This window comes from Ammospiza caudacuta, chromosome 5, assembly GCF_027887145.1.
Source record: "Ammospiza caudacuta isolate bAmmCau1 chromosome 5, bAmmCau1.pri, whole genome shotgun sequence".
Taxonomy (NCBI): Eukaryota; Metazoa; Chordata; class Aves; order Passeriformes; family Passerellidae; genus Ammospiza; species Ammospiza caudacuta.
In genome coordinates this window covers 2,583,154-2,610,932 of record NC_080597.1, presented here as the reverse complement: position 1 = coordinate 2,610,932, position 27,779 = coordinate 2,583,154, and the positions used below count along the sequence as shown (strand labels likewise).

The following is a 27,779-nucleotide window of genomic DNA, read 5'->3' as shown; positions in this document are numbered from 1 at the left end:
TACACCCATCCCTGGGCACTGCAGCAGGATGTCCTGATCCCTGCCAGGCAGCCTTGGCTCCTGCCTGTGCCCCTCCTGTTGCTCAGCTCCAGGTAGAAATGAGCTGGCAATCCTGCAATCTGCAAGGTCTCTTCATCCACCTCACCTTGGAGTGCTGTGGAAGGAAGCAGGCTGTGAGCTGTGCCAACACTGCTGCCAAGGGTGTTTTATTTCCCCTGTACTGAGCCTTGGATTTCTTTATCTGCAACTGCTGTCTGTCTGACAATTCAATAACTAAATGAAAGGGTTTTTTCCTGCAAACTGAATTTAGAGTTTCCCAGATTTAAACTTTCTCTGTAGTGATTGCCACAAAGAGGAGGGTTTAAGGAAAGTTTTTTGTTCTTAAGAGCAGATAAACTGACAACAAAACCATTAAATTTGCCTACTTTTCTAGCTGAATATATTACACAGTTCATAGTGAAGAGCATAAAAGGTGACATTTTAGAATTATTTAGATGAGTGATGCCTGGTAGTATGGTAAAGTGATATCTGTTTAAATGCAAATTTAATGAAAGGTTATCCTTTTGGTTTTCCTGTTACCACTAGTGTTTATTTCTTACATATATATGCTCACATACATATACAGAGCACATTGTTCTTTATGCCTCTTCTGCAGACCACCCACTCCCAAGTTTCTTACCTGGAATATTTGCATTTTGCTTCACTTTCAAAATATAATAAAAATTTGCCCCTTCTCCTGAAGTGCTCCTTATTCTTGCATTCTAAGCTAGACACTTTGCAGTGTGCTTCAGAGTTGAGCTCACTCTGTGGTTTTCATCCAGCTTCAGGTGAGAGTGCCAAACCTGTCTAACAAGAAATTCGGGATTTCTGGTGCCTCTGATTGCTCGTTTTGCGGTTCAAAACAACAAAAAGTGCTATCAAATTCAGCAATTCAAATGCCAGTGTTTTATCCTGTTCATTAGAATCTTTTGTTTGGGTGCCTGCTGCCTCAAAACACTTTGGAGTTTCTGATATGTAAGTTCCTTGAAAATCTTGCTATTTAGTTGCTGAAAAGGTAGTGAGACATAAGTAGAGTCTGTTGATTAAAGTGCTGGTGTCCTATTAGGCTCTAAGTGGGGTTTGCTGTGTTTCACAGCTCTCGATGATTTAAGCAAAGATTGCATCAGGCTGAGGAGTTGGAATTATCAGGTCTTAAAGGAAGAGGGGGAGGAAGTCTTTTGCTCGGTAATGGAGTTGTTTTTTCTTTCTGACTTTTAGTGATGTTGTTTTAAAGTCATTAGTGCAGACAGAGACTTCTCGAACTTTTAATGAGGATTGAAGGTTCCATCGTTTTTGTCAAGTATTGCAATCATTAACTTAGACAAGAGTTCTTGCTTTTATTATTTTCCTTGAAAAACTGCCTTGCACAATTGTAAACAGAGTTTTCTTCTGGTAACTTAAGGCTTTTATTTATTTTTTCAAGGAGGTGAAGAAATTCATCTGGCACTGTTTCAGAACCTGTGTGTCTCATACGCTTTCACCAGGCTTGGTATACAGGAGATTGTTGCTGGCAGAGTGAATCTATAAAGAACAAACAAAATGTTTCACTCGTTTGAAGATGGTCTAAGAAAAATTGGAGTAGAATTTGTGGAAAATTTGCTCTTGTATTCCTACCTAATTTCTTTGCAGCAGTGGGGACCTGAATTGTAATGACTGGAGGTGAATAGGTTTTGGATTTGATTTAACAGCTGGGTTCACCGAGTGTCTCTATTAGGATTGTAGAGTAAATGGTCAAAGCAGAGTTTATGGAGGATTTTATGGTTTGGGTTTTTTTCTGTCCAAATTTGACATAGATATGTCAACCACAACAAAAAATCAAATGCAATGCAGACAAAGCTGCAGTTGGCAGCTGTTACTTTGTTTTGATCAGAGGCGAATATTTCAAGTCTTCTGATCAGTTTATTTTCCTTGAGCTGAAATAATTTGGTTTTTTAGTAGTCTAAAAGCCTCTCTGCACCACTGGCTTGGAAAAAAAAGAATAGGGATTTATTTATATCAGAAAAACAACTGTCTCCAACTCTTTGTCTCCAGTTCTTCTCTTCTGATGTTTGACCTTCTCTTTCTCTTCCTTTTTATTTTATTTCTGTATACATGCCCTTATTGTTCACCCTACTATTTTCACTGTTACTGTGCTTGCTTCTAGCACTGGTAGCTCAAGGAGTGTTAGACGTGATCTTCCCCAGTTCGACTGCATGCCAGATTTTCCTAAGGGGAATGTAAATACTGCGAGGTCAGTGCAGTATCAAATGCCTGCAGCCTGAAATGAACCCAGCAGGATTTTCTGCTATTCAGTCAAAATTAAAACCTGCTCAGGATACACTGCTAAATGTTGAAAAGTCAAGACTTTGAATTATATATTAAGCTTTACAGATTTTTTTTTTTTTACTTTAATTAAGCTTACTCTTTCACATTAGTGGGAAAAAGTGTGCACTAGGGACTACTCACTAGAATTGTGGTAATTAACAGATATGTTAGAAACCTCTCTGTACACTGATGGATTAGATTACTTGATCTATTTCTATAAATGACAAAGAGGTGAATGTTTTTGCATGCTCCCCTGCAACATATTTAATACAGTGACACTTAAGCGTTCAACCAATGTGCTGTAAATAAAATCTTCAGCCCATCCATTCCTCTTGTTTCCCCTCACCTCCTTCACTCCTCCCTTTCTGCCTGGAAAAGAATGGGCAGGGGTAAACTCACATGGCACAGCAAAGACAAATTGCTCTTGATGACTTTCTGCTGTGCTTCAAACAACCTGCTGGCCATGCTTTGGAGGGAGAATTGCTCCCTGTGATCCCTTCAGCTCAGTGATGCTCTTTAATTTGCCGTGTGATGGTTTGAATTGCTTGCATCTGTGTGCTGCTAGGGACCAGAACTTCTCGTTTTACCAGGAGGGGAAGGAAGTAGAGATTAACAACTGGACTCGAGGGGCTTTTGCTGTGTAGGGCTGCTGTCAGTAAATTGAAATATTTTAGCTCTGTTTGTCTTTCAGATTGTTGTCTGTGAAAGACTGGCTGGTGTTAGTCTGGGGAAGAATCCATCTAATTGATGAAATTAGAAGAAAATAACCTCTGAATATTTATAGACAAGCCAGGAGTTGAGTTGTTCTTTGGTATTTTCTGTTGGCCATGCCATGGCAAGACCAATTCTTTCTGCAGGTCTCTTAAGATGTCATGGTAATGTCACTGTGAAATGACAACAGAAAAATACAGCTTGTGGTCAGGGAATGTTTGCTTTCTTTAAAAATCAAAGCTGTTTTATTTTTCTGAGGAGATAAACAGTGTTGTGGTTGTTAGATAAGTCCCTACTGCTTCACAATGTTTTTGTTATGTTCCTGGTAAATTTTCATGGTTTTGTCTGGGAAACTTCATGATGCTCAGATGAAGGAATACTTTGTTTTTGAATGCTACACTTTGATTTTCTCAGTGGATTAAAGTGGGTATTGGAAATAGCTATTAGAGCTATTGATGAAAAACTACAGTGCTGAACAGAGAATAAAACAGATTTTAAAATGAACAGTCTTAGTGGCTTTCATGTAAGCAAAGTAATGTTAAGTTCAAATGAATCCATTATGAAATACTCATTCTGAAGCAAAGATGAATGTATTATGTAGTGTAAAACTATATTTCAAGAATAGAACTAAAATGCATTCCTTGAACAGCTTTATTAATGCTTAGTTTTGTGCCATTGGGCAGCATTTTTTACTAGAAATAATTTACTTGGGAGATGAACATTTCATACATTTTCTCTCTAAAAATGAAAAGAATAAACGCCTGTGTGCTAGGAGGCCATTCCTTAAAATATTCAGGTAAAAACTCAGGCTGTGAAGGAGTAGGAACAGCTCATTTATCAGTTACATTCTTTTAAAATAAAATGAAAATCAATTTTTTAACTTAATAACAGAATGTACGTGTGGGGTTTTTTTGTTGTTGTTTATGTAATGACGTAGTAGTCATTCCCAAAGTCCATTTGAAAATGATGGGAATTGCATCAGCAGGATGGCAAGAAGTCCGGCATGTGACTAGCTGTGATGTGTGAGGTTTCATTGTTTGGTTTTTTTACAGCACTTTGTAGCAATGCTGTTGAATTTCTAAAGTCGGGGATTAAGGGTGTTTTAAACACCAGTAAGTGCCTCATTTCACCATCTGGATTGGTTCTGGTTTGGGTTCTGCAGCTGCCTGAGTGAAGCACACAATGTCCATTGGGCTCATCATGGCATCACTGGTTTTGCTGCTCTAATTCTGTAACCCCAGCATTTATTTTGGGAAGGATCCAATATTGCTGGCTGAGATGTCTACAAGGGAATGTAGGCTTTGTTTGGGTTTCTTTTTTTTTCAATCAAGTAGAACACTGGTCTTTTTTAGGAGATTTTTTTGAAGTGTTAAATGATTCTTCCTCATGAGGTGTGATGATTAAACATAGCATCCCTGTGCATCATTAAGACTTGAGAAAAAGTGCTGATATTTGGCTTTTATTTCAGTAGAAAAGGGTGGTTGCCTCTGCTGTCCTTTGCACAGCTCTGTGCCCTGTAAGACGCTGTTTCATCCCGTTGCTGAGTGAAAACAAACCACTCTGAGAGCAGCAGGGGTTTCCTCAGCGTGCCCCTGAGCCACTTGGGGTGACTTCGGAGTGTCACCTCTGCAGTGCTGCCTCTCTGCAAACCACTGGCAGCTCTGACATCTGCATTTCAGCATTTCTCTGCACCCCTTTTCTGTGCATTAAGCTTTTCCCAGTCACTGAAGATGGATTCTGAGTTTTGGGAGTAAGTTGTCACCTGCAGGAAGGTGGCTGCAGCACCTCTGCTCCAGGCGCACTTACAGGTGGCATCTGTTAGATTTTGTCACCTCAAATAATTGAATCCAAATTTGTTACCAGCCCTAAAATTATGTGGAGCTTATTGGCAAATAATACTCTTTCTTCATACACAGTTTTTTAATAACTATAAATCTAACTTTTTTTTTGGATGGGAAAGATTAAACTGAGCACAGATAATTGTTTCAAATCCTGATCACACCATAGACAGTAAAGTCTTATGTCTGAGCAACCACTGGAATATAATCATGTAAAAATTAAAGTTACAGGAAATTATGTTGCTGTGGAAAAAATAATTTGCTTTATTCCCACAGGCACTAATTATCAGGGCTCTAAACTGAAACTTGTACTTTTCTGTAAAGAATCCTTGTAAGGAAAACATAATCAAGAGCCACTAAAATCTCTGGTCTTATTTTTAGAGATAAATTGTGCTATTTCACTGGTTGCTTTCCAAGTTATGTATTGAAATGATAAAGCAAAAAAAAAAAAATTGCCTGACTAAATTCCACATAATGGTACATTCTTAGCACTCAGCACTCAAATAAAAGAAGTGGGAATGGAGAAGAATGTAATTTCATAATACATTTCCATAATTTACTAACTTGGGTTGACTATGTTTTTAATCTTTTTTTAATAATTTGTGTACAAAACCACTGCTCATGTTTGTTAACTTTTCAAAGCATCTCAGCTTTTCATGCTCTTTAGACCATGCTTTGCCCAAAATACCATGGAAATGTTAATTCGAGAGCTCTGTGGTGACATTGCTTTGAGCTATTTCTGATTGCTGTTTTGGTGATTGTTTTGACCACCAAAATTATATAATACCATTGCTAGTTTGTAAGATATACTTGGATATTTAATAAATATATATATATATATATATATATTTACTTGCTCAAGGCATAGTAAGGAACAGTATATAAATATTGTGCGTGGAAGGGTCTTTGAAGCTGGGATTTTGTTTTCAGTAATTTGCTGTACCCCCTTCCAGTGTTCCTGCTTTATGATTCACCTGGTGCTGTGGTAATGGCCAGGGTAATAATTTGGGGAAAACTGACTCATGAAAAGCTGGGGAGGTGCAAGTCCCAAAAGAGGATAATGGTACAGAGTAAGGGCTGATGTGCATCAGCAGCTGTAGGGGTGTAAAGATTTTGTGAGTTACAGCAGTTAAAAGGGAGCTCTGTGAGAACAGGCAGCATCCCTCTGAATGGACACATTTCTTCAAAATAAAACTTTCAATGGAGCAAATAAAATATTTACAAGAAAGGTTATTTCTCCAAATGCTCAGGAGCAGGACTGATGTGCAGTCCTGGCAGCTGAGGGGAGAGTGATGAACACCCTACATGAAATTAGGACAGGAATTTACATACAGGAGCTGCTTCCTTTGGGCTGAGGAGAACTGCAGTGTTTTCAAGATGTGACCTGTCTTGGCAGCAGATGAACTGAATAGTGTGAATTCATCAAGAGTTTTTGCGTCTTTGTACCCTGTTCCGAGGCAGCTGAAGTGGTTCATGTTAAATATTTTACATGGCTCAGCTCTCCCTTTTAAAGCATTTTTTTATCTAACCAAAATTAACCATCTGTTTGTCGGACGTTATTTTGCCACAAAAACAGATTAAAGGTTTTCTTTGTGGTGCAAGATGAATAGGTGGAAGAATATGAAGGTAGAGGCCAATTAAAATATTTTCTTGGTTACCCTGTATAGGTAGTCAGCATTAAAAAAAAAAAAAAGAGATGTATAATGGCATTCTATAGAGAATTTATTTTGGTAAATGGTTTTTCCTCTATATACTTGCTCATTTTGAGTACTTAATTGTTTTCTTTTAATTTTTCATTTGCCTGGGGAGAGGGACTTTTCAAAATTAAGCTAATAACCAAAAAAGGCACATCTGTGTAGCGTTAATACTGGTTCAAGGTTTTTCCTCTTTTTAGCTGACATGTAGTTTTCATTCTTTAGGTACCAACTTGAACATTGAAATCCCTTTCCTTGCAGGTTTTACCACTGGTTTCTTTAAATAATATATTAAACAAAATATAACAATATGTTTCTTATTTAAGATAACCAGGAAGAAAACTGCCCTCTCACTTCAAGTGTGTCAAGGTGAATACTGAATTCAGCAGTAACACACAGTACAGAGGAGTACAAGCTCCATGTTCTTTCAGACGTTCAAAGATTTTCAAATATATCCCAACTCTTGTGAATTGTGGTACAAATTTTTGTGAAGAGGGCACTAAAATGAAAATTTAACTTGTAGTTAAATAACAGCTTGCTTTTTTTTGTTCCCTGATGTGATCTGAACCTCTACAAAGGCAATCTGCAGATAATATATGCTATTTTATCACTTCAGCTTATGGAGCCACCAGGTCCTAAATTTTAGTGATGACTTTCCAAGGTTGGATAAGTTGGTTGTTTGGGGTTTTTTGTTGTTGCTTTTTTGGGTTTTTTTTTACCTCTTTAGGTCTCCTTTTGAGCCAGTATCTTAATTGAATCCTTTATTTCCACTTTGCTAAAATAAACTTGGAGCAAATGTTGCTTCTTGAATGGATATGCATTTAAAAAAAAGTTACATGCAACTTTTTCAATTTGTTGTCTTACTGGTATTTCTAATGCTTAGAGAGTCCTAAGCTGTTTAGGAGAATGGGATTATTTTAATAATTTCATATGGAAAATACAGAGGAGATAATTCTTTTTGATTTTTAGGTGTGCTCTTCTTTGTCACAACACCACTGCTTTTCACTGACCTTTTCATGCCAGGATTTCTGGCTCTTTTTAACAAGATTTCCCTTTCCTATTTGAAAGGCAGCACTACTTGCTCAAATTCAACTGATATCTTCATGATGCTAAGCTTATGAATTGGCAGAATTGCATGCCCTCAGGATAGGAGAAAAATGTAATCTATTGATATTTGGATTATATTTTATCACTTCCATTTAGGAGAAGAAGCAGAAACTGTGGCCTTCATCCACAGTGCAGAGAAAACAGACTTCTTGAAATCAAGTTGCAGCTGGAAAAGTGGAATTTTTAAAGACCTGACATCTGAAATAATATTGTTCCAGTTCAGCATGTCTAGAAATAGGAGCGGAGTTGTAGGCTATAGTAGTACTGGTTTAACAGGAAAGTGATATAATGGAACTGGAGACACAGAGGAGCTTGACAGGGGTGCTCAGAGATGGAAGAGCGTCATTTGGGGAATGCCTGGAATACCTCACTGAGGGCTGAGAGTGCAAGTCTCCAAAGTTAGAAATGGTAGAAAGGCAAGTGAGGAACAGATTTGCTGTATATTCCAATAGGAGAGGTACCAGGAGGAATCACAAATCAAGGAGAGCTGGCTCTTGTCTCAGGTGTTCCAAAGGTCTGAAAGAAATCTCTATTGTTCAGGAAAGTGGCTGAAAACAGGGGGAAAGTGTTTCCACATGCAGCCATGGAACCCTCTGGTCACTCCTTTTATTTGGTAGCCCACTTGTGAATCTTGTAATGGCCAAAGCAAGGCTGTTACTGTCATATTTTCTGGAAAAATCTCTTTGCCCAGGATTTTCTCCTGGGAAGCTGAGAAGCCTCAGAGAAAAATGAAAATAATAATTATCTGATTTACTTCTCCTGTGTTTTGCTGCCTTAGAATGTGGTTGGAAATTGTTTATCCCACATGTGAATTGTTTTAACTTAATGACCAATCACGGTCAAGCTGTCTAGGGCTCTATAAAAGAGAGTCACGAGTTTTTCATCATTTTACCCTATATCTTGCTCTATGCTTTAGTGTATTTTTAGTTTAGCATTCTATAATAGAATAGAATATCATAATATAATAAATTAACCTTCTAAGAACATGGAGTCAAATTCATAATTTCCTCCTTCGTCCTAGAAACCCAGCAAATGCCACACAGGGCATCGCTGTGCACCCCACCTGTGCCAGGTGTTTGCTGCTGATCCCGGCCCTGCTGTGTGGCTCCAAACTGCTCCAGCAGCTCTGGAGAGCGGCATTCATCACCAGGGAATACATTTTAATTGGCCAGGAGTCAACGGGAGGAATGTTGCTTTAATTATGGTGCTGCAGGTACTCAGAGAAGCTCTTGCAGAATATCTCTGACTCTATCTTATCACTGAAGCTTTGATGGGTGCTGTGTGTGCACAAAGCATGGCTGCATGGGAAGACTTAATAGTTTGCTTATAGTGATGTTTTGGCTTTAGCTTGTTTTGAAAATAAACTATGTAAACATGAAAATCTTACTGATCTTCCTACTGAAGCTTTACTAGGCGCAGAGATTTAATGAGAGAAACATAAAAGTTGTGAAATCATTAGATACTGTCTGCTGGCTGAATATTGATTCAGACTGGTGTAATTGACTTTTTGCACAAAGGAGTTTGGGTGACTGAGTTGGAACCTGGCAGAGAGATTTGAAAGCTGAATTGTTTTTCAGATTATAAATTGATTTGAAGTATTAAACTTGTACCTGCTTTCAGAAATCCCATGAGATCATTTTAGAGATAGTAGGAGATTAATTTAGATGATATAAGCTTGGGGAGGGTAGAGTGAGATGCTTACAACAGTCTAAATGATGAAATATTTACTTACTTGAAAAGATGATCTTCTCTTTCTTCCTTTCTTCCCAAAAGATCTGTTCTATCAAAGCACATGGGCTTTGAAGAATGATTTTTCTTCACCTCAGTACTTGGATTATTAGGAAGTAACTACCTTTTCTACTTTATTCTCTCATGAAATAAATTCTTTGAAAAATATAACAAGTGGGATAGTGTAGTAGAGGTTTAATCATAATTTAGACAACATTTTTCTCTAAAGCTATGAGGATTTGGGGCTTTTTTCCTTTTAACTAGTGAAACTATGGATTTATTTGAGTAATGAATCCGGAAACTTTTTTACATGTGGATCTAAATGTTGATCAACTCTGATAGTGAATTTCTGTTTTTCTAAGACAATAGTCTCAGAATATAGAGTTGCATATTCATAAAATCTGAGAGCCAAATACTTACCTGAGTATTGCTAATAGTAAATCACTGTAGGTTGCATACACACAACTCCAAAAGGAAATTGGAGGACAAGAACACTCTGGAAGGTTCTCTGAAAGGTTTGCTGTTTTGGGCTCAGTATTATCTCATGTTATTAAACAAAACAGCCTGTGGTGATGCTCCTTTTCAGATGTTTGAAAGAGTGGAAATACAGATTACTGCTCTGACACAAATGATGGTGTTTGCTGTTAAACTGCATTTATGGGGATAGACTTCTAAACTCTCTCAAATGATGGGAATCAATTCCTAAATTTGCTGGATGTGCCACTGGACTATCTTTAAAATATGAAGAAAATGCTATAAAGAGAATTTAGCTGATGAAAGCAGCTTAGTGTAGCAGCTGCTGGATTCCTGCTGTAGGATTTATGTGCTTTTAATGATTTCTCATTTGGGCTGGGAGGAGCAAGATCAGGAATAAGTTATCTAATAGCACTGGAAACCTGGGTTCTCATATGGTCTAGTAAACAAGGGAGAGCTGAGTAACAAGAATATTGGAAACTAACACTTTTTAAATCAAGTTTGTTCATTTAAGTTGTTCATCACCAGAAATTAGGTTGTGAAGCTTCTACCAACACTGCCTGAATTAAATCCTACCAGGTATTCTGCAAAGCTTTTAAAGGTATTTGGTGTCCTTTTTTTGCATGATTATCCATTTGTGAAGAGAAAATAAGGAAATAAAACTAAAGAATAGTTGACTGAGTTTCCAAATAATCCTGATAAAGATCTTGCCATGCTTTCCCAATTTTCAGGCTCTTTAATTTGGACTGGTTTGTGACTACTCCTTTATCCAAAAAGAAGTCAGTTTAAATCCTGAGAAACAATAGAAGAATTGTTTGGCAGAGAAGTCAGCAACCAGTATCTTGGCACTGCCTTCTGCTTTTTAAGCCAGGTTGCTGACAGCAAAAGCACGAACAGAACTTTGAAAAAAAGAATTAAAAATCTCCAGTCTTCCAGAAGCAAGTCTAAATGGAAAATGGAGTCCACTCTAGAGGGACTACAACAGCTTTCTATGCAGTTACTTTAAAATTCTTCTGCATACAATAATGACACTTGAAATCTATTTTTTACCTAAAAATAGTTTTTGTTTTCTGTGCAAGCTTTTTAGCTCACATAATTACTTGCACCTAATCTAATGTAGTGGCATGTCCACATCAAAAATTATTGGGGTGCAGCTTTCTAATTTTCATTCTCTTCAAAAAACTCTTGGGACCTAATTCTTGCAGAACTCTTTGTAATAGCTGAAGAAATTCGAATACAGGAAACAAGATGAGGAATTTGACATAACTTAGAAGTTATGTCAAAGGCTGCATTTGTCAAAGCAGCATTTGCTCTCTGCCACTGTTTGATGTGTAATTTTTCAGCGGCCTGGAAGCAATGGTGGATTGAGGCTGCTTTAAGTGCTGACAGTATAAAGAATGTAAGTAGAATAGGGGAAAGATGACAATAGATCTTTTTCAGGCTCTGCTGTACAATTTTGTATTGTAGAACGGCTTGGCAAAGATCATCCATGGCAGGGACGCCTTTCACTATCCCAGGTTGCTCAGGGACCATCCTGCCTTGCCTTGGACACTTCCACAGATGGGACAGCCACAGGGCAGCCTGTGCCAGGGCCTCACCAACCTCATAATGAAGAATTTCTTCCCAGTATCCAATATAAACCTATCTCTGTTAGTTTGAAGCCATTCCCTCTTGTCCAGTCCCTGCAGACCCTTAAAAATAATCCCTCTCCATCTTTCCTGCAGCTCCCTTCGTGCACTGGAAGGCCACAGTTAGGTGACGCCTAAGCCTGCTCTCCTCCAGGCTGAACAATCCCAGCTGCAGACAGAGAATTACACTGAGTGGATGTGGGTTTGCCAAGCTCAAACATCACATTAATACAATAAGGGAAAAGACCATTCATTTAGCTGACTTGATTGTAAGCACTGTTTTTTCTCCATGGATTATTTGATGTGTCTGCTGGGTTTAAAGGTAGAAAACGTTTTCTGTATTTGATCTACCTGTTATCATAGCACAGCAGTAAATGTATGGACCTCTGTGCCTAGAAATAGAGATAATATTTCTGAATATTATTATTATATTTCTGAATACCCAGAGTTTTGTCAGTTTTGGCAAGATGACTTCAGGAAGTTGGTTGTGCTTTGAAAACTACTGTCAGTGCTACAAGCTCAAAGTCCATGGCTCACTCCAAGGAGAAAAGTGTTCAGGGGTTTTTATTTGCTTGTGTTTTCGTGGTACCTTTGGAGCACTTTGCCAGGATTGGTTCATCTTGGCTTAGAACTATTAAAGCTATCAGTGCCACAGATTCCTTTTCCTGTGGTTATGAAGTCTTTCCTCTCTTTCCATAATTTTTGCAGCCACAGGGCGAGTCTCATCAAACTGAAATTGTGTCCATTGTAGGACTAATTTACAGTGAGATATGAGCTGATGTGAACCTGTGCCACTTTCCAGAAGAGCTGCTGCAAATATCAGCTCCTCAGACAGTTCCAGCTATTCAGGGAAAAGACTTTTATGCTGCCATGGGCTCCATCTGCCTTAAGAGGGTTTGTTAATGCTGAAATGTTTCTCACTAAATATCACATTGCCTGATACTGCTATATGGGGGGAAAAAATGTGACATGTAGATTTGCTTATAGTTTTTATACAGTGTTTTCATGTGCATACTTAAGTAATGCCAGCTCAGTATTTCCCTGCAGTTCTCTTGTGTTTCTATTTATATCTAAAGCTTTCTTTGATTAACTAAAACAGTAAGTAGGTGCTATTTCTAGCATTAGAGGCATATTGAAATAAAGATGTGAAGATATTCTTTGAAGTCTGCTTTTATGGCTGCCTCCAAAATCAGCAGAAACTTTAGAACCCAGCAAAACTGAATATTGTTTATTGAGTTGAATGACTTGCCTGTCTGTTCACAGAAGTTTGAAAAATAATGTTGTGGGTATAGCTGAAATGGAAGATGAGTCAGGATTAAAAAGTAACTGTGCTCCCAGGAATTCATCAGAAGTGTAGAATTAACTGCTCTGGTTTAGCAGAGTGTGTACAGACCTTAAATAACTAGAACTATCTGAAATGAGTGTAAAACCTGTGGGTTAGACTTATAGGTACAAGTCTAAATTTTTAGGAACTTTTTAAAGTGACTTTGGGACTGGGGGAAGGCTGCTGCGTGTTTTCTTTTGACTGTCACGTGTTTGTGTGCATATGAAACAAACTTCTGATATTTAGTCTAGTTTTTTCTGCCAGTTTCAGTATCAAAATTTCAGGTTCTCTCTTGGACTTCTAGATCATATCTAGAGACCAAACTATTGAAGTTAAGGTAAGAAAAGGAGTGTCAAGCTGACTGAGCAGGTAAAGGTTTGTTTTTCAGTCAAGGAGGGAAGCACCAAATAGAAAGTAATGGCAGAAGGAATGTTTACCTTGGCTACAAGTTCCTGGGGGAATTTGTATCTTTAGGTTTTCTTTGACTTGTTACTATAATTGATTAAAACTAAACAAAAAACCCCAAACAACCAAAGAAGTTGATTCAGAAGTGATTTAGCAAGTCATTAATCACATTAATAAAATAAGGGAAAAGACCATTCATTTAACTGACTTGTTTGTGAGCACTGTTTTTTCTCCATGGATTATTTGACGTGTCTGCTGGCTTTAAAGGCAGAAAACATTTTCTGTATTTGATCCACCTGTTATCACACCACAGCAGTAAATGTATGGACCTCTGTGCCTAGAAATAGAGGAATATTTCTGACTGAATACCCAGAGTTTTGTCAGTTTTGGCAAGATGACTTCGTGAAATGCTTGTGCTTTGAAAAATACTGTCAGAAACAGTTTTCAGTGCAGAAACTCTGTTATTGGGAATTGACAGCTGCTGCTGCTGTTGCTGCTAACTCTTCCAGGGCTATTTGACACAGCAAATATCATTTTGTCAGCAATGACAGGGGCTTTTGCCAGCTCTTGATGATAAAGAAATGTAATTATCCTTGAGAGGAGCATAATCTGTGACCTGCTTCATCTCAGCTCTTGACCAGGAAGGCCGAGGGGGCTCTGTCTTTGAAGATTGTTGAAACTTGACTGCACAAGGTTCTAATTAACCTGAGCTGGGTTTGAGGCTGTTCCTGCTTGGAGCACGGGGTCAGAGTAAATCAGCTCCAGAGGAGTCTCCCAGCCTAAGTCATGGGGTGGTGTTTTGTCACTGAAGCAGTGGCTCTTTGTAAGATAATATTAAATTAATTTTTTTCCCTATGGACATCAGCTTGTGGCTGAGATGTAGAAGGATGAGCACTAAGCAGAAATGTAACTGCAAACACAATCTCTGTTCTCAGAAGTCAGTGATATCAGGGTGAGTGGAGGTTGGGTTTTTTGGATGTTTTTGTGGTTGCCAATGCAGTTGTAGGTTACAGAGAGTTCAAAATGTCTCTGAAATTGCTGTTTGCTCAGTAATGGTGAAAACTGGGCACCTCTGTGGATCCCAGTACCAATGAGAGGTGATGTTCAGTTTAGTCCCCCTAAACTAAAAAGAAAAAAAATCAAGACCCACCTTGAATTTAAACTTTAAAATCTTGGCTGTGTGTACCTGGGAGGGAACTGAAGCTCAGACTGAGCAAAGTTAGTTCGGAGCTGACTCTGGATTGGGATGAATTCTGGGAGCAAGCCCCATGCCCAGGCTCCTCACAAAAGCTGCAGTTTGACTTTATTTGCAGTGCTGGAGTTTGCTGGGATGTTAAGAGAATGCTTAAAGACTCCCTTGTATTATATACCTGAGTGGGTATCATAAAAGATCAATATTTGAAATGCAGAATAAAAGTTAATGGAAGTGGGTTAAGGCACCAGCTTGTCCTGAATGTGGTGAACTGTGAAGGAGAAATTTACTATGCTTTTACTTTGTTTAGTGTTTTTACTTGGGTTTGTTATATTTATAGACTTTATTTATATAAATATTTATGTTTAATTTTACTATTTGTATTATTTATATTTACTATTATTTATGTTTTTAGATTTAATTTTTTTTATAGCATGGAGTATTTCTACTTCCTATTTTTATGTTTTGTTTGGAAGTGCTAAGTGCTACAGTTACTATTAAGGAAAATCTTCTCTATACTGCATTGAGTTTGGAATGTAGCACTTTACAATTTATTTTAAAAATGTTGAGATAAGTCTTAGTAATCAAATTAATCTCTTCTTTTAGGATGCACATCTGTCTAGGACAAGGCATTTTTCTTGGGTTTGTGCTTTACTGACATCTCAGGAATAAACAAAACAGCAGAGGGAGCTTGGTAGTGCCTTTAAATTGTATAAAACAACAGCAGCCAACCAAAACAATCCAACACTTGTGTACCTTCTTGGGAGAGCGCTGTGGTGCACAAATACAAATATGCAGTGAGGCTGCAGAGCAGGGTTGTAAGTTGTCTCATTTCTGGTTTGGTCCAGTAAAATATTACTATGTCAGAGAGAGGAAAATCTCTTTTGCTTTTTAAACACTAAATCCCATGGATGATGATGAGATAGTGTTTCTGTTTGGTTCATGTTGTTGTTTTTTTCCTTGTGGATAGACAACAAAAGAACTAAAATGTTAAAGTTTGTTCTTTTGTACTTTTTTTTTTTACTTGTGATGTGTTTTTGTCCTTTTATATGTGCTTGTCCATGAGGCATTTAATGCTAAATCATTTTAAATTAAATTGGAGGATAATTGAATGTGACAGCTTTTCTGGGTGTTATCACACAAACTAAGTTTGATTTGATAAAGCATAAATCAAATAAGTTGTTTGATTTTTGTTGTTATTGTTGTTCTTGTTTGGTTGTTGTTTTTTGTTCTGTTTTGAATTCAGTGGCAGTTGAATGTTTACTTAGAATTTTTATAGGCACAGTGGTTGCCTAGATGTTTCTGGTTTGCTATGGGTGTAAAATAAATTGAAGTAAGCAATGCTAATAAGAGTGGGGCTCCAAGCACTTTAACACAGTGCAGATGTAATCTACCATTATATATTTCTGTTTTAATTGGCTGTTTGTTGATGCAGTACCTTCAAACAAACTGTATGCTATGAAACCTAAGGTGTGTATAGGTTTTCAGGTACTAAACATTTCTCTCCATAACATAACTGTAATTTATATATATATACAGGTGTATATATATATAAAATACATAGGTGCTTCCATTTTTCTTTCTTCTCTTTTGAAAAGACCTAGAAGTCTAGAAACCAGTACAGTAATCCTAGTTTAATTTATGCTTCAGATCTAATTAAAAATTTAACAGTTCCCTCTGTTAAGTGGCAATCCAAAATGGGAAGAGAGGAGCATGGACTTTAGTAGAAAATGTGTGCTGATGGATTAATCTTTTTTTTTGTTTGTACTAGAGCATATTTTATGGAAGCTTGATAACAAATGCACTTAATTTGGGAGTTTAATTTTTTTTCATTTTTACTGTCTTTTGTATGTCTTTTGTACTGTATGTCTTTTGTATGTTTCTTGTGCTGTCTTTACTGTCTTTTCGTGCCAGTAAATGAGTTTCCTGATCTTACTCCGTAGGTACAAGAAATAATTGTGGGGAGAAGCTTTGGGCTGGTGGCTGTGGTCACACACAGACTCATAGCTCAGTTGAGGTCACATTTTTGGATTGACTGGGTTTGTGCCCTCTCTGGAAGCATCAATTAGTGGAACTTTCCTGTGGCAAGTGCAGATCACCTCAGAGAAAAACAGCTTTTCCTCTTTATGTGGGGGAAAAGCAACAAGTGTGGGTACAGCTACCCTGGGACACCTTCATTGTCTCATTGTCCATTTTCCTTGTGCATCTTCCCTCCTGCCACTATATTTAAAACCTCAGTTTCTCTTGTTGCTGTTGTCACCTGTGCCAGCTTGTGAGATTTTCACTGGAGGAATGTTGATTTAGGTGGTGCTGTCCTCAGCCTTGATTTTCAGGCCAGGGGAAGCCAAGCAAGCAGGCACAGGGCTCCAGTGTGACCATGAAGAGATGAATTTGTTACATGTTTATAATGGCATTTATCTGCTGGAAGTAATTTCAAACGTGCCTGCTGTGGGTTAGAGCTCAAATATGATTAATCCCTACAAGGTTTTGTGTAAACAGATAGAAGCATTTATTCTGTGTGGGAAAAAATATTATGGCGAAGTTGAGAAATTAATTTCTGGGTGATACGCTACAGAATCCACTACTTAATCAAGAAATCTTTCCTGAGTGAATTTTCTGGAGCATAAAAAGCCTTTCAGATTGTTAGTTTTTCATCTCTGGCATATTTCTGTGCTAGCTCCAGACCAAAGCAGCATTGCTGCATAGTTCTCTGTTGTGTGCAAGTATTTCCAGTTTGATGGCTGTCAGAGATTTCCACTGTGCTTTCACATCTTTAACGCGTCCTAAATTTCTTGCCATTCCCTGGTAGAGCAGAGAGAAGGCTGCCTAACGAGATGCTTTCCAAAATGAGGAGTTTTCCAGCCTCCAGAAAATAGAGCAAGCATGAACTTTGGGCACCTCCTTGAGTGAATCTGTGGTGGTGAGCTCATCACTGCAGTTAATTTTAGTTCATGTGTCTGGAAAAAATTTGGAAGCAGAGACGAAGAAGTGGTACAATGAGGAATAGACTGGAGGAAATTCTGACTCGTAGAGTGCATGGCCAACCCCAGCTGCCTACCCCATCATGGCAGTAGCTGCTGTGAATAGTGTAGGGGAAAATAAGTTTAAAAAGACATGGAAAATTCAATTTGACTGCCATGGTTTCATCTGGACACGGCAAAGTATTTGTAAGAGTAACAGTGACACTGTGAGCAGCTCATTTATGGAGCAGGATATTGAGAACACCCTACATGCTGAGTCTGCAGCTTCTTCACTTGGTCAAACCTGTTCCTTTCAGCAGCAGGGGGAATGTGAGTCATGGCTGCAGCTGTGTCACCTTCCAGGAGAAGCTTTGATCTTTGATCTAGCTCATGCTCATTTCTCTGTCAGTGGTTTTGGAAGTACAGTCAGTGTACATTTCTCGTGGGGCTTAGGGGTGGCTGTTCCTCGTGGTGGGTTATTTTTGAGCATTCAAGTAGAGCTCTTCTATTAGAAATGGTATTTATGAATAAAACTGCAGGAGTTTAGCACAGGACAAGGAACCACTGACACTGTAGTTAAAGGCTGTAAATGATGCAGGGCTATTGAGGCTTAATGAGCTCAGAACCTTTCTTCTAGACACAGAGACTGTAAAATGAGATTGTTCCACCTGTTCCTGGTGGGAATGCTGTCCCTGTATTAAAGGAGTGATCCAGGTCTGACTGCACTGATCTGCATTTGCCTAAGTAGAGCCTAACTCCTAACTTAGCAGCTTGACTGCTTAAGGGGGGTACTAATTGCCAGGAGAGGAGTTCAGAACTCTGAGCAAGAGTAATTTGGGAATTTAGGACAGGGATTGTTTTTTGACTCATAGAAGCAGAAGACAAACAAAATTCAGGCTTCTTGTTGAAGTGACCCACATGTTAAACTGGAGCCCTCACCTTTTCTCTCATAAGGCAGACAGGTTGAAATGAAGTGAAATAAACACTTGCATTTTAGACTAATAATATGCTTCAAAGCATAAAGCAAGACTTTTCATCTATGGGAGAAGCAGTCCTGTTATTGTGTCTGTTGTGGCAATGTGTGAAAGTGCCTAATTTTTTTGAGCTTCAGAGAGCTATCTTGTAATATTTTCCTCTTCATTTTTTATGGCATCTGGATGTTTAATCAGATGTTTAAAATATTTTTCTTAGACACCTCTCAAAACTGAGCAATTCTGTGTCCAAAACTTCAGTATCTTTCTCATCTGACGTCATGAAACAGCGAGTGCCTGTAAAACTTCTTCCATAGGTGCTCAGCATCCCTTTTGGTAAGCATTTGCTCAGACATGAACACCTCATCTTTGGGAGCAAGAAAAGCACCACGTGGAGCAATGGAGGATATTGATCAGCAAAGTTCATTTATTGCTTTAAGACCCACAGTGTTGTAGCTATCAGAAATGACCCAATGAAGCTGTGCTGAACGTGGAGCTGATATTTGTATTAAGTTTATTAAGTGTATTACACAATTTGTACATGTGATTGGAGCTCTCCTGGGTGGTGGTGGAGGTGATGAACTTAGAGTTTACAACAATTTACAACCAGTTTAGGACCTTGTCTTTCAAGTGTAGTCAAACAGGTAACAGCAATAAAATGCTGGCTTAGCTGTTTGTGTTCTTTGGTTTAAACACAGTGTCTCCTAAGCTTTTCACTGTTTTGTTCCACTTCTTGCTTAAAACATGAGTAATGCTGGGGTGGAGGAGCTTTGGCAATTAATTATCTTGCGTTGATTATAAATGAACAAGGTCTAGCACAGGAGGAAAAGGTAAACATCCTTTCTGTACACCACTGCTTAATTTTGGAGTGTGTTCCTCCATGCTAAACTATGAACTTTATGGTTGGTATGGTCAACAGGAAAAACTTGTTTTAGGCCCCAGGGTGAGTACCTGAAGACTGCTGCAAAGCTCTTGAGGCTTTTCTTCTTTTTCTATAATTTTTTTCTCCCTTTTAAAATCATTTAGGATTACAGAAACTTTAATGCTGGTGTTGACTTTTTTGCTTTGCCTTTTTGCTTTTGTGTTATGCCAGCGTGAAAGAAGGAGCAAGTGAGAACTGTAGGACTACATAAACACTGTTTTGTATAACTGGGATTTAAAATTTTCAGACCAAAATATTTAAATAAATTTGGCTTAGGGAGATTAAAGTTTAATCTTTCAGGAAGAAGATTCAACACTAAAACAGAATAAAAATCCCTCAAGGCAGGAAGTACTTCCATGAATGTGTGTGTTGATTTTTAACATGGAAAATGGTGAATCTCATTGGTACGCACCAAAAAATAAGTTGAATTTATTGCATGACAACTCATAAATTAAAATAAATGAAAACAGGAAAACTAAGAAAAGGAAAGAGCAAGAGCAGAAGGCATGACTCAGTACAGCACTAATAAAAGTTGTTCGGTGTAAAGCATTTTGAGATTTTGGATTTGTTGCCTGGGCAAAGGGGCAGAGTCAAGCATCTTCAAGACTTTTGGTGCTTAGAATTCACCAGTAGCCGTGATAGGAACATCAGAACTTCTGAAATAATGAAGTTGAGTAGCTGTCAAAAGGGGTAGGTACTTCAGAACTATTTTGAAGTCATTTTTCTGGCTGAGGAGGTGCTTAAAGTGGCAGATGCATCCTGAAACGTTTCTGAAGGGAGTCTCCAGTCTGAATACAGCAGAAAACGGACTGCACTATGAATGTTACATAAATAAGTGTGAAGAACCAGTGCAGGGGAATATTGACTGGAAACTTGCAAGATATGGAAGCTGAGCTGATCCCTTAATGAGTCTATTTACAGACAGACTTCAACATTTTACAGTGGTTTAAGAGCTTTCCTTGCTTAGATGTTGAGGCTCCTTCTCCACTTGTAGCAAAGGTATTTTTATGTCGTTCTCTTAGGAAAGACAATGCACAAGAGATGCTCCTCTTCTTTATTGCACATCATAAAGAGAATGTACAGCTTACAGTTCACAAATTAGCACGTATTTTTATGTGCCTTACTTCTTGTATTGCCAGAGTGCATCCCTGAGCTGTCAGTTATCAATTTCTAGATATTTTGGGGGGAGGGGATGCACAGAACTGTGTTTGGAAGTCTTTTCATAACCTCAAGTAACCTGATAGAACTAATATGTCCATTTTTTCCCAAAAGTAGACAGGCATGAATTGTGTATAGAATATATGAGAGGATTTTGCTCATTTGTATTTTATCTTTAGTAGATATCAACTGGCATCTTAATCAATTAGATACAGATCCTTATCAGCCCTTAATTCAAGTAGCTCTTACATGTGAAAATACTGAAGTGTCTCGCTTTTTTCTTCTGAGAAATGTTAGGAACATAATTTTGCTTCTGCAAGAATTTCAAGTGCTAAAAATATAAAATCGTGGTAATTTTAAGGCTGGTAACTGCAATATGCATGCATGTTATGGATATGATTAACAGCCACCTTCTTATCTTCCCATCTACTTTAAAGAGAATCTCTTGGAAGCCTTCTGTCAGTCAAAAAGTAATTTATAAATGAAGCCAGAACACTGAGGTCTGCATTTGAATTTTACTGCACCTTGGGGGCAAGAGGAAGAACCCTTTTAATTTAAATCCACATCAAAGGGTTCTTTCGCAAACTGTCCAGAGTCAGGATGGTCACAGCTTGACATTCACACTTGTGACAATGAATAATTCGCTATCGTGGTTTCTTAGGCAATTACAGAAAAGGAGAAGATTTAGCAGTGCTCTGGATTTTTAGCAGCTTTTAAACCCAGGAAAAAAATCTTCTAAACTACTGTTTTTTCCTTTTTTTCCTGTTTTCTTTTTTGGCTTGGTGGTTTTTTTTTTTTTTTTTTTTTTTTTTGTTTTGTTTTGTTTTGTTTTGTTTTGCCTTTTTTTTTTTTTTTTGCCTTGCAGTCATGGTTACACCTTAAGAATCCCATGTAATAAAGCCTAGTTTTCAGATTACTGGAATCATTGTCAGCTGATTTGCAGCTGCCCACTGGGCTATAAGGGTGCATCCTCTAAGGGTCTGTTCATGACCTGTAAGCAGCCTATTAACTGGAAAATATTGCAGATTTTTTTGAGTGGTCATATGCAACTGAAATGTCTCAAATAAAACTAAGCATCTTACCACTTGCATGCCTTAACATATTCTGGGTGGGATGTTGTTTCTTGTTTGTTTTTTTTTTTTTTTTTTTTGAGGGGGGGGGTGTTTGTTGGTGTTTTTTTGGGGTTTTTTAAAGAAATAATGTGACATTTCCCCATTTTTATATAGCCTGGCTGCTGGCATGTTTAAATTCTGCTTCCTGCAGAGGTGAGAATAAGTTGCTCCGTGTGGTTGGTTTACCTCTGAGTTTTGTTTTGAGACTCTCAAGACTGCCGTGTGAGTCTGGCCAGCTCCCTCTGTTGGAAACTGGGGAGATTTCTGTGCTGAGCATCTCTGAGCACCCTTTTTTCCGCAGATCATTCCTCCAGGAAATGTGGAACTACAGCTGTACTCGGTCAGCCAAGAGAGGCCAGTGAAGCAGAAATAGCAGCTTAAATTTTCCTTTTCCTGTGCTCTGTTTCAGGGGATAACCTATGGGAGTATTTTGTAGCTCCTCAGGTGTATTTGAAAACAAAACCAAACCTACCTGAAATGTGTGGTGCCCTTGGCACCAAAGGTTTTGCTTTCAAAGATTTGTTCTACTTGTTTCTGTAATCAATTACTGTAAATGTCCTTGTTATCATCTTTTAATTGCTCTCAGGGTTTTAAAAGAGGCTGTTGCTTATTTATCAGCAGGAAATGGACAATGGTCAAAATAATATAATCAGTTTCTGATGTATTTCCCTGCTTGTTCAAAAGTTTCCATAGATTGTGACTGCTCAGGCTTTTAAACGTTTTGTGATGTGCCTTCTTTCAGTTAGTGAATCTTTAATTGACACTTCTTTCCTTTTTCAAAAATCTGATAGTCCTTGGTCTTGTAGAGTGCCTTCCATTATGTAATTCATTGCTGCTGCTTTCTGCTCTGAAATCTCCTATTTCTGAAATGCCAATAAAAGCAGCAGAGTAAAAATTCTTAATTTTTTTAGATACTTACCTTGCAGACCATTAAAAATTTTCATGAAGGCCTATTTTTCATTTCTTTCCTGTTTTAGTAGATCCTAGGGGCCTTTCCAGCAAAGATGGTCACACAGGATGCATTGCAGTTACACAATTATTATATTAAACACTTAATATCCATAATCTATAAATTTTACACAACCTCTTGCTGGGTGTATTTGCTTTCTTTGAATATTTCATATAGAAATGGAAAAATAATCCACTATCTATCTTTTATTTAAGTGCATAAAGACTGCCAGCTGTAAATTCAATAACAGAAGTGACAATTGTGGCACAGTCAGCTGCAAAAATACAGAACAAAAATATGAAATATTTTTTCTCTCATTTCATTATGAAGGAAATTGTTGTATTAAGTTGAAATATGCTGAATATATATTGAAATATGCTGAAATATATAAACAGACTTAAATATATAATATTGTATATATAAAAAATATATGATGTTCATAGTATATATATTCCATAATATCTATGGACTTCTACTGTCCTTCACAGTAGAAAATATTTGTTTAAGCCTTTCAATTTTGTAAATGAGAAAATGGTTCTGTGTTGGAGTTTTAAATATTGAGAATTTTAAACTTTTAATGCAAATTTTAACTCTTTAATGAGCATTATATTTAGCTTAAAACTATGGAATAGATTTCTAAAATGAAGTTAATTCTACTAAAATTATGAGTGTGTAGTTAGTTAGAAGTGTATAATAGTACAAAGTAAAAAAACTTAGAGTTTAAAGTTTTATAGTAATAAATATGAAACAAGATAGAAGTTTTAAGGGAGAAACAAGTTCTTTTTCTTTAGTTTTTCTTTTTTTTAAATAAGTTTAAGTAATGTTTTGTAATTAAATGAAAAAGTCCACAGTGCAGTCTTTGAAAAATTAATTATTAAATTGAAAGTGAAAATAATTTAAGTAGAATTTCTTAATTAAATAGTTTAGCTTTAAAAAAACCTTGTAACAAAAAATAATTAGTGTTGGTTTCAACTTTCTTGATGCAGGAACTGGACTGAAATAAACCCAGAAGGGGAAGTTTTACATTATAGCTCAAATACTGCATTTCCACCAAAACTTTGCTTGTACTGTGTGCTTAGCAATTACTCTGTGTTTAAGTTTTCCCTGTAAACATTTGGATTCAGTGACTCTTCTGATAGGAGCAGTATTTTGATCTCATCAGAAGTCCAAAACATAGGAAAGCTTAAAAATAACAATTCTGTTAAAAAAAAAAAAAAAAATCTCTTTTGCTGAAGATGTAGTTAAGGCACATAATCCTAAGAACTGAATCTAAGCTGCATTGTTGTCTGGGGATATTTTGTTGTTTTGGGGATTTTTTCTGCATAGGAGTTAGAACAGCTCTGAAATTGCTTAAATGTGAAGAGTTTGTTAAGAAAGGTACCAACTCATTGAGATCTCTTCTTGCCTAAAGCACATGGAAAATTGATCACTATGGATTCTGTAACTTTTAGAAATTTACTATTGTCCTGCAAAATTGCTCCCTCTAAAAAAAAAAAGGTTTGTACTTTGGTTTGTACTTCTGATCTTCATCTTCAGATGTATTGCATGTGCAGATTTGAACATTTTAGACTTGGAAAGTAGTTGGAAATGGAAATGTAGAGACATTCTGCAACCACATGGTGAATACTTCTATTTGTTTTAAAGCTTGGATATTCCTGCCAGGTGTTCATCTCTAGTTTATATCCTCAGTTATCCTGCTATGGCTTCCCATTCACATTCTAAGCATTTCTCACATTTCCTTACCTCATGTGAGTGCATTCACTTCCCTGTGACCCCCATGTCTCCACATGAAAAGACTTGGAAGAATGTTATTAGTTGTAAAGCAATAAGCAGTTTTTGAGAGTCACCCCATCCCTCATTGTTTTAGTATTTATTCTTGCCAGTAAAACACTTTTTATTAACTTTTTTTCTTGTTTTGTTTGTTGACTACTGGAGAATCAGACTTGAAAATGTCATTGTTTGGAGGGTTGGGCTGTCAGTGTGTTTGGGTGTTGAACAACTCTGGTTTGTTATAAATGGAAATTCAAAGGAAGTGATAAACTTAAAATGCATAGCAACTTGTAGTTGCCATGGTGCTTCAACTTGAAGTCATTTTCTTGGATATTAAAATGCTTTTGGGGTATTGCCTTTGCTTTTAAGTAGTCACTGTTTGAGAAGTAAATGGCTCTATGGAGAAGCAGTGAGAAATTACTTTGGAATATTTAACGTGACAACCAATGAAGAAGTGCCAAGAAAATTCCTCAGTATTCTAGAATGTTTGGGGCCTGGCTGTTTTGGCCTCTTGGAGGCTTCTGTGACACAACTTCACAACACTAAAGACTGCCCCCCAGTTAGGGGGATCATGAGTCAAGGAACAAATTCAAGGAAGAAATGTGAAGTTGGGTTTGCCAGATATTGGGTCAGGGACGGGGTCGGTCCCGCTTGTCCTGTCCCTTGGTGAGTGCTTGTCCTTCTCCTCCCTTCCATCCTCTCTGTTTGCATACCTTTAATTCTTTCTTCTGCCATGATCTAAAAGATGATTTCTGTGCATGTGCCACTTTGGAAGGACTTTAAACACCTCCCAGAGCTGTGATGCCTCGGTGAATTGCGGTGCCAGAGCTGTTGAAGTGTTAGCCTTGGGTCCCCCATGTGGACCTGAGCTGCACTACGGCTCCCTCCCTGGATTTACTTTTTCCTGCCTCTCTTTGTTTCAAATGAGCACCTTCCATGTGTTCTTCTTGCGTGAGACCTTTGATTTTTTTAACAAGATAAAAATAATGAAGAATTCTGTGGGTTACTAATAATTTTATCTTGTTCTTGCAAACAATGAAGGCTTGCTAAAGCCTCCAAAATGGTGCATGACTTTGATACATAAGTAGTAATAATCCAAACTGGCAGTGTTGAAACTGCCTGTAAATGAATTTGTATTGAATTTCATTTAAAGAGTTCCAGTACTGAGCATTTCTCTCTGACTCTTGAGCTTCATTGCATATAAGAAATCAGTAAAATGTGTCTCAGGAAAAAACTGCAGGAAGTTGTTGGTTTTCATCTTTTTTTTTTTTTCCCATAAAAATACTTTCTATTTTAAAGGCATAACGTTTAATTTTTAAAAAATAGATGAAATCTGCTCCTTTGCTGTAGTCACACAAAGATTGCAGCTGGTGGAATCTTCCTGTACAGTGAACAGGCCAATTAATACAAGTTGCATAATACAAACTTCAGATTGCAGCACTGGCTTCTTTAAAGAGCTTGCATCATGTTTATTCAAATGATCAATGCCGTGTGAACCAAACATGTCAGTTAACTCAACATGACCATGTTCAGAGTTAATTTGTGTTTTGACTGCTGCTGTAAAGCTCAGAAATTCAAGGTATCTGCAGAAAAGAACCACTGCAGCTTGTAGGTTAAAAGTCTTTAGTTTGGGTTCACTCTGATTCTTAGGGAACCATCAGCAGAGAAGTAAAATAACTTGTTTTTCTAGGAGTAAAAAAAGGTTGCCTTGGGTGTTTTTTGGATTATTTTGGGTTTTGGTTGGGGTATTTTTGGCTTGTAAGCAACAAACATCTTTCTTTTCTAATTAGTCACTGAAAACATAACAAACTAAATATAAACAGTACGAACTAAATATAGCATATAGGTTTTGTGAATGCCATTATTTCAGGCTGAGGCATAAAAGGCCAGTGATCTTCTTAACACTAAAAAATGACCTTTTCAAAGCAGCATTCTGCAACTGTTCAAAGCTACCAAATGGGCAAGAGCTGAAATTCAGCTGCAGCTCTATCCCTGCTCCAGGACAGCAGGGCAGTGCGTGGTTATTTACTCTTGTTAGAAGGCTCTGTGCATTCCAGCAAGGTTTTGCACAATTTCCTCTCAAAAAGAGCCAATAAAAGTTTGCATATTTTGCCTCTCCATGTTGGGGAGCAGTCAGAAAAGCAGTAGTGGAAACTGGCTTGTGAAGAATGCCTTTGTGACCCTGTCACATCCCTGCAGCGGGCTGTGATGAGAACCAGAATGTTTGCGTTCTGCTGCTCAGCCCAGTGCTCCACCAGCTCAGGAGCTCTGTCCTGGCTTTCAGAGTCAGGAATAAATCACATCACTTCAGACAGCAGGTCTGTTTTTGAAATGTGCCTTCAGATTAGTCTTTCTGTCTGTCAGCAGTCAGCACAAGTTAAGTTGCTTTTTGCTCAATTAAGGTGACGTAAGCCAGCAGCGCGGTGGACGTAGCTGAGCAATGGGATGAGTTTGAGGTGATTTGCCTGCCAGCAAATCCTGCTGGAACCTCCACATCAACAACACTCAAGTTGTTATTGTAAGTGGGACAGTGTTTGGAGTCAGAATTCCTAAGGGATTTCATCTTGTGGCTTCGGGCACCTCAGAAATTACTTCAGAAGGGATGCCTGTGTTGACGCTTACAGTGTGGTGTAGTGATTCCTGGGCTGACTTTTGAAAGGCTTTGCTTACACACCAAAAGTGGTTAAACCTGAGAGAAAGATAGAACTTGACATGTTTTTGAAGCTTTATTCCCACTGTTTCTGCTCTGCTTTCACCTCAAAATTCCCTCTGCAGTTCCTCACTGGTAATGTCTATGTTTTTATAGTTTCATGTGTGTTACCTCTATTGTGCCAGATTTTAAGAAAGGAAGTACAAGGCTTTTCTGTGCTGCTGCTGTTATGGTGAAGCTCACAGCTATATGAACATGTAACAGCTCCTTCATTACAATCTGAAATTGTGTATTCTGTCCTGCTCAATTCTAAATGCTTCCGTAGCTTTTAACAAGACTGCTTTGTGTCACGCACAGTAGAACTGTAAATTAAATAATCTTATTCAGGTAGCTTCTCTAGTCAGAATACCAGACTCCTCCAAAAGGTGCTGTTACTCAAAGAGCTACTTACAATGAGCATTTTTAAGTTTGTCTCTTTCCTTCTCACCAGCAGATATCAGTGATGAGAAACATGACCTAAAATAGGGAGACTCTGATTGCTACCAGACAGACACCACCTCAAAGCAGTAGATTTTACCTGCAGAAATGTCAGCTAGGACATTAAATCCCATGAGCTGGAAAGTGTGGATCTCACTGATCTAACAGCTGAGTGTGTAACACCCTCATGTTTGGATATTCTTTACCAAAACAATCTGCAGTGTTTAGTGCAGTGTGTGGTTGTGTTGTTGCTTTAAAAAGAGACAGAACTTTTCAGGGCAGGAGGTGAGGGATCTCTTCACATCAGCATCAAAATCACCGTGAGCTCCGGGTTTTCATCCACACTTTGGATCCCTGTGGCCCTCC

General features: G+C 37.9%; 1 protein-coding gene across 8 annotated transcripts in view; it reads left to right on the top strand.

Annotated features, from left to right (window-relative positions):
• PLEKHA5 (pleckstrin homology domain containing A5) overlaps positions 1–27,779 on the top strand; it is a 156,726-nt gene that overhangs the window by 12,014 nt on the left and 116,933 nt on the right. Inside the window, exon 4 of one of the 8 annotated variants that reach the window (XM_058806058.1) lies at positions 18,596–18,819. The exons of 6 other annotated variants lie outside the window; for them this stretch is intronic. In XM_058806058.1, coding sequence (XP_058662041.1) covers positions 18,596–18,692 — 97 coding nt within the window. In that variant the 3' untranslated portion in view covers positions 18,693–18,819. Of the gene's footprint in view, positions 1–1,412; positions 1,432–18,595; positions 18,820–27,779 lie in introns of those variants that run through there. One more of the 8 variants, XM_058806055.1, reaches the window with a different exon arrangement.